This window comes from Hirundo rustica, chromosome 12, assembly GCF_015227805.2.
Source record: "Hirundo rustica isolate bHirRus1 chromosome 12, bHirRus1.pri.v3, whole genome shotgun sequence".
Classification (NCBI taxonomy): domain Eukaryota; kingdom Metazoa; phylum Chordata; class Aves; order Passeriformes; family Hirundinidae; genus Hirundo; species Hirundo rustica.
In genome coordinates, this window is record NC_053461.1 from 10,919,699 (window position 1) to 10,926,296 (window position 6,598).

Consider the following 6,598-nt stretch of genomic DNA (forward strand, 5'->3'; position numbering starts at 1 on the left):
AAGGGGAGGGAAGGGGGGGGGAAAGGAGGAGAAAGGAAGGGGCCGGGCCATAAAGTCTCGCGGGCGGGCACGGGAGGCGGTTTGAAAGATGGCGGATGAGGTGGACCAGGTGAGCGGCTCTCGGCTCTTTCATTGCTGCAGGGGGAGGCAGCTCGGGTCTCCGCGGCTGGGCCGGGCGCGCCCGGGCCCCTCGTGAGGCGCAGCCCCTGGGAAAGAGGGGAAATCCCCGCTCGGCCTCGGAGTTTGTGCCGCTGGCGGGGCGCGGGCAGGGCTCGCCGCGGGCCCGCTGACGCCGGGCGCTGCCGGAGGAGGGAATGGGTGGAAAGCTGCCGAGGGGAATGCCCTTAGCTCTGAAGGAAGGGGGCAGCTAGAACGGAAATATGGGATATGTATATGAGTTATGGAAGGTGTGGAATATGCACGGAGGTCTTCGCTCTCTTTTAGTTGCCGTGCTCGAATTGCGCTTTCTCACAGAAAGGGCCCTCAGGCCTGTGTGTGCTGAGGTTTCACGCCAGCCTCGGGGCCCGGCCTGGCTGCTGTGTGCCCGGGTTCCTCTGTGCTGGCACCGCTGTCAGCGTGGCTTCGGCTGTGTCAGCCTTCATCGTGCCATGGCATAGGTGTGGTGCTGGCTCACGCAGTGTGCGCTCTCTGCTGCAGTGTGAACTGTAGCTGCTGGTAAGAAAAACAGTTCACAGAGTTATAGAATGGTTTGCTTTGGAAGGGACCCTAAAGATCATCTAGTTCCAGTCCACCTGTGTGAAGAAAGATTTTCTGCAGACTAAATTGAAATCTTTTGATTCACATTGCTCCGAGCTGGTGAGTATCAGTGGAGTGGTAAATCAGCAGCACTCAGATTCACCAGGATGTGAAGGAATGATTTGAAGTATTTGCATCTGTCTTTTCACTCCTTTGTTTTCTGTGTCTCACAAACATTGAGGAATGGAAAATTTCACAGGCTTCTGCTGTACAAATAACGCTTTTATTTTGGTTTTTAGCAACAAACAACAAATACTGTAGAGGAGCCACTTGATCTCATCAGACTCAGTCTAGATGAGCGAATCTATGTCAAAATGAGGAATGACAGAGAGCTTAGAGGCAGATTACATGTAAGTAAAACTTTGAGAACATTGTCTTGCTCATTCAGCTAAGCACTGGGCAGTCTTTCTTTATATACAATAGTTTGTTAAACAAGTTTACCTGTAATATTCCACTGGTTGTTGAAAAATTTAGTTTTAAAACATGAGTAATTGCATGTCATGGTTGAAAGTGCAGATGTTGGTTGGAGAAAGTAGGTTAAGGATTGTCTTAGTTACCAGAACTGTCATGTGATTGGTGGAAAATTCTAATTTCTTCAGTACTTTGTCAGCTATTAGCTACTTCCCTGAAAAGCCGAAAGATGTATTTTGTTTTTCTTGTATCCTGAATGATACCAAGCAACTATAATTGCACTGCTTTTGGCTTCAATTTCTCTGTCTGTGAAAAAAGCAAAAATGCTTTAGGCCACTTCCTGTTATGTACCCTGAGGCCTCTTCTAGACTGAGGTCGTCGTTATCACACAAGAATCCCATAAGGCACACCTGGGAGGTGTGATGGGGTATGTACTCAGCTGGGTTCTCAGGTTTTTGCTTTCTGTTAAGTCTGTCACCCTCTCTTAAGTGCTGTGCTCTGCTGTAGAAGAGAACCAGTTGCCCAATGAGTTGACAGGGCCTCAGCTCTTTTGGAAACACGGAGATAATGAGAAATCCGTGAGGGACACATGTAGTTTGCAACATGCTTTTGTAAGGTTTTTGGAACATATGTTTAAGGTTTTGTAGCACTGTATGAGAAGCAGCTTTCATATCCTTTAAGTTGTCCTCGGGCAGTCAATTCCAGGAGGCTGGACTGGCAGTGGTGTGTAGCTGTGAAAGTGTGTCTGTCTCTGAGGTCTTGTAAGTGCTCTCACAGAATGCTTCAGAGCTATTTCCTGCAAGTGTTTCAGTAAATGTAAATGTCATGCCTTCTTTTTCCTGCTACAGAATTCTCATTTGTTTATGTTTGTGTTGAGTCGTAAGGACAACTGTTAGTACTTCGTTTTGGTCAAAATCAGATTAAACTATTTATGTCTGAAAGTCTTGCTAAGAATTCTTGTTTTCATAAACTCATGCTTGAATTTTGGAAAACAGTAAACTAAACTTAATTCCCACAGGCGTATGATCAGCACTTAAATATGATTTTGGGTGATGTGGAAGAGACTGTGACTACAATAGAGATTGATGAAGAAACCTACGAAGAGATTTATAAAGTAAGGACTAAAAATGGAGTTAATTTATCCTCACAGATTTTTTTTAATTTAAAACTACTCTGTGTTATGTTGTTAAAGTAGTTTATTGCTGGCTGTTTTTTGAACCAAGCTCTAACAGGATTTGGAGAAACTGTTATGAAAGTACACAGGATATCTAGAGACTTGGTATGAGTTGTGTTGATCTCTTCAGCATGCCGGAACATTGGCTGTTTGTTGGACGTGTTTCAGGTGTTTTTGTGATTGAAATGAATGTTTTGTAAATGTAAACTTTTCTTTCCTTCTTCACAGTCTACCAAAAGGAATATTCCAATGCTCTTTGTCAGAGGGGATGGCGTTGTGCTTGTAGCTCCCCCATTGAGGGTTGGTTGAAGCAACAAAGGACTTAACCTTCTTGGAAAGTTCCAGACTTTTGGACAGTGGTTCATGTTTCAATCATGTCTCAAAATTCTGTATATGTTTTTTATAGGATATTTTTGGTTCTTTTGAAAAGGGGAGGGAAGGGGAACCAGTTTGTCTTGCAAAAAGTATGTGTAGTCAATTGAAGCAGTGTAAAACGCAACCTGATCTCAGAATTAATGTGAACTAAACTGTGAATTGGCTGCCTTGTCACATTCAGTAAAAGAATCCGTAATTTTTTCTATCTTGGCAGTAACACTGTCTTATTTTTGTTGTTTTAAATAAATTTTGGTTTCTCTTTGGGATATGGTTTGTCATGTTTTTTGTGCTGAGGGTATATGTTCTTCTGTAGAGCTGTGCTTTATGAAGTTATAGTATCAGCCTCACTGTCAGAGAAAGCAGTATCTTTAGTGTTTTAACTTCTGTCTTTACTAGTATCCAAGTCTTGCAGATTACTGGTTTTGCAGGCAACGCTACATCAATCAATGGTGCTGTAATATATGGCTTTCTGTTCAAATTTGTGATGTACATCCTCATTGTAGGGAAATGGTGTTTATATGAATCTTCCACCTAAGATACAGAAGATGGGCTTCAGTGCAATGTTTTCAGATGTTTTTGTTGTGTCATTGGCTTTGTTAACAGAGTCACAGTTTGCAAGGCCATAAGTAGAGACTGAGGTTGTTGCTCACATGCTATGAGTTCCATGCTCCATTCAATTCCTGCTGTTTGTGGCATGTTTCAGTTCTTGACTATATGAAATTCTGCTGGATGCTTTAAGATGCATATAGGTTATCTGTGGAGAAGGTGCAGTAGAACCTGAACAAAGCTCCTTTTTAATATGTGCTTTCTCAGGCCCACCTTGTTTGCAATTTACTCTCCTTGTGTGGAAAAAAAGACACTCCTGCTATAAATATGTTTTCGAGTCTTACGAGAGATGTAGGTCTGCACTTCCTACAAAGCTTGACTTTTGATTTAATAGTTATCTAAGTTCTCTGTAGGTTTAGCAAAAGCAGCTTGCTCTGGCACTTTATCTACAATTAAAAATCTTCATAACAATCAAGGTCTGCCAATCTTTTTTTTTTTCTATTCCTTTTTTATTTGGATTTTTGTATTGGAGGGCTGACAAGATGCTCAAAATGCTGGAAAATCAGGGATTTGTATCTTGATAAATTGTAGACTTAATATGTGTTAATAACACTTGTAGACTCTGAGAATAACAGTGGAGGAGTATGTGAGTCCCACATACTCTTTACTTGAGCCCTACTTACCAGCATAACACATTTATCTGTATGTACAGTATTTTTATATCACAGGGTGTCAGCACAATGGAAAGAGTGACACCTGACACAGTTCACCTACATAAATCCCTGGAAAACTCATTAAAAAAGGTCTCATTTATCCCCTATTTCTTTTTAAGAATTAAGTGAGAGATTATTATGGTGGTTGGTAGCTCAATTATTGTCTAATTGATTTCTTGGGTATTTACTGTCTAATTATGAAGATCTGTTATTGTTTTGTGTCACTGAAATGGCCAGTAGCATCCTTGATCCTCTGATTTGAAATGAGCTGTCTGGAGCGGGAGCCAGTCTAAGCCTCTCTGTGATGAATGTGGAATAATAAAAAAAAAAATCTCCTCCCAACAAAAATCCCCCCCCCCCAAACAAACAGCAACATAAGAACATCACCCTAAATGAACTGCCCCCCCCCCCCCCAAAAAAAACCCCAAACAACACCCCCCCCCAAAATAAATTTAAAAAAAATAATTCTCAAACAAAACAAACCCTAAAACATTTGGAAAGTTTTTGCAGTCTGGTCTCTTTCATACTGTTCTTTCCACTTTTTGACCATATGTTTGCTGTACTAAGCATTTGTCAAGATTTCTGTTCCAGATGAGTTTGAAAAATAATTTGTTAATTTTCCTCATATTTTCTCAAGGTTTCTTAAATGCCTCTTCATATTGTCTCACATTTTCTGTCTGCTAGAGCTTTTAATGTTACTGAACTTCTTGAAACTTGGCTTTTTATTTCTAGTAGCTTTTTATAGACAGCAGTAGCCTGGTAGGTTATAGCCTTTGGACTGTATCTTTTTTATAGATGGCAGAATATTTTCTTAGTTTGTTTTTAAAGAATTTCTGTTCTGCCTGAAAACATCTCACTCTCGGGACCTCTTTTTTAACATGACTGTTAAGCAATTCCCTTTATCAGAAGTGCTGATAGAGTTAAACCTCTGGTGTCCTACTGTTTTTGTGAGTGTTTGCTATTTTGAAATTTCTATGTGGGCTTGTGAAATTGATTTTTGGATCTGACTACTGTAGGGCACTAGATGGTGCTGCTTTTCCTCAAATTTAAGCTTTATTGTTTTTGATGTATGTAGCCTGTGTCAACAGGCCCTGTACTTGTACAATTAGTCATTTGTTTTTAATTAGGATGGCACTTGCTGACAGTTTTAAATTAACTCTACTGCTCACCCGTAAGTAAAAATCAAAATATGTTTTGATGTTTATGTAGGCACAGAGCAAGTCCCCACAACAGTTAAAGTCAAGCAGTGTATGTGCCTTGCTTTGTCAGAGGTTAAGATGCACAAAGTCCAGGCTGGCAACTTTTCTCTGAGAAGAATTAGCTCAAGAATTCACCATTTAGAATAAATTGAAGTTGACCACTGTGCTGCTGAGCCCTGCTTGGTGAAGAACAGCCCTCGTGTTGGTTCACAAGGCTGCTGCTGCTGCACCGGTTCAAGTGCTGTCCACTACATTCACTGGAGGACTTCGTTGCAGTTCAAATTCAGCAGAGGAGAACAGCCTGCACTTAGGTGGTTTTTTTACATTAAACTCCTGAAAAGACAAACATTTCAGTTTATTTCAAGTCACCACTACTCCTGCCTTTTCTTGGATCCATATAAATGCATTTTGAATCCAGCCTACGTATTTGAACAAGATCTAATTTTGTTCTAAGCCATGTAGGGTTTGGGGGATGTTTTCTTTGGTGTTTTTTTAAAGTTGAACGAGGATTACATTACAAGTTTCATTCCTATTCCCTAGCACAGGACAAGCCCAGGATTTGGATAATACAGTTACAGTAAGCCCTGAGCACTGTGAGCATTGACAGGCTGCTGCGGGGATTCGGGCTGGAAAAGCAGGACAGTATTGATCATGTTGGGAGCTCTGCAACAGCACTTTCTCCTCTTGATGCTTCTGTTTTGTAGATTTTGTTGGAAATGTATCGTTTGAAATACTTAAGAGAAGGAAACTTGTAAACCTCCTTATTAGATTGTCCTTACTAGAGCTATAGGACTGGGAAGGGTGCTGATTCAGTGCAAGATGACAAATGCTGTGCATTGTTTTTTGAACTGATGATGGTGACATGTACAGAAAATCCCATCAGACTTACTAAGATTTTAAGACATTCATGCCAAGATCATCAATGGGCTGAATACATCATTACTGAGGGTGTAGGACTCCCATGTTTCTAAACAGGAAGCTCCTTTCATATGCTTAACAAAAAGAATGGCAAAGAAAAATAGAAAGTTCTACAGAAAATTGAAGCACAGTGTCCAAGCCAGCCTTTTTTGGGGGGAAGAATGGGTGGAAGGAAGAGAATAGATGATGTGGGTTGGAGCGGAAAACGAGAACCACTGACGGAAAAAGATGTAGTCAGAAACCCTGTTCGTGAGTGATTTCTTTTTCATTGTTGCCCAAATTAGTTTGAATGGAAGAAAGGCCCCCTCCCAAATTTTGGAAACTTAGTCCAAAAAGCCTATTGAGTTGTACAATGGCATTTGATCAGTTTATGATGTGATTGCCTGCACCAGCAGGGGATGAGGCAGGCGTGCTCACTATCTGGGTGAGTGGGCAGGCTATTGGAGAAAGCACTGCACAAACCTTAGGAAGAGCTGGGTAATGACTGATCACAAAGAGGGGTTTTG

General features: G+C 41.2%; 1 protein-coding gene across 2 annotated transcripts; it reads left to right on the forward strand.

Moving 5' to 3' along the window:
- The first annotated feature begins 28 nt into the window (after window positions 1-28).
- LSM3 (LSM3 homolog, U6 small nuclear RNA and mRNA degradation associated) lies at window positions 29-5,992 on the forward strand. Of its 2 annotated transcripts, none has more exons than XM_040075911.2 (4): window positions 29-109; window positions 996-1,106; window positions 2,186-2,281; window positions 5,185-5,992. In XM_040075911.2, the coding sequence occupies exons 1-4, from the start codon at window positions 89-91 to the stop codon at window positions 5,284-5,286; spliced, it is 330 nt and encodes a 109-aa protein (XP_039931845.1). In that variant the 5' UTR covers window positions 29-88; the 3' UTR covers window positions 5,287-5,992. The 2 variants fall into 2 exon arrangements, with proteins under 2 accessions (XP_039931845.1, XP_039931846.1); XM_040075912.1 differs by lacking the exon at window positions 5,185-5,992 and adding an exon at window positions 2,570-2,982.
- Window positions 5,993-6,598: the final 606 nt, after the last annotated feature.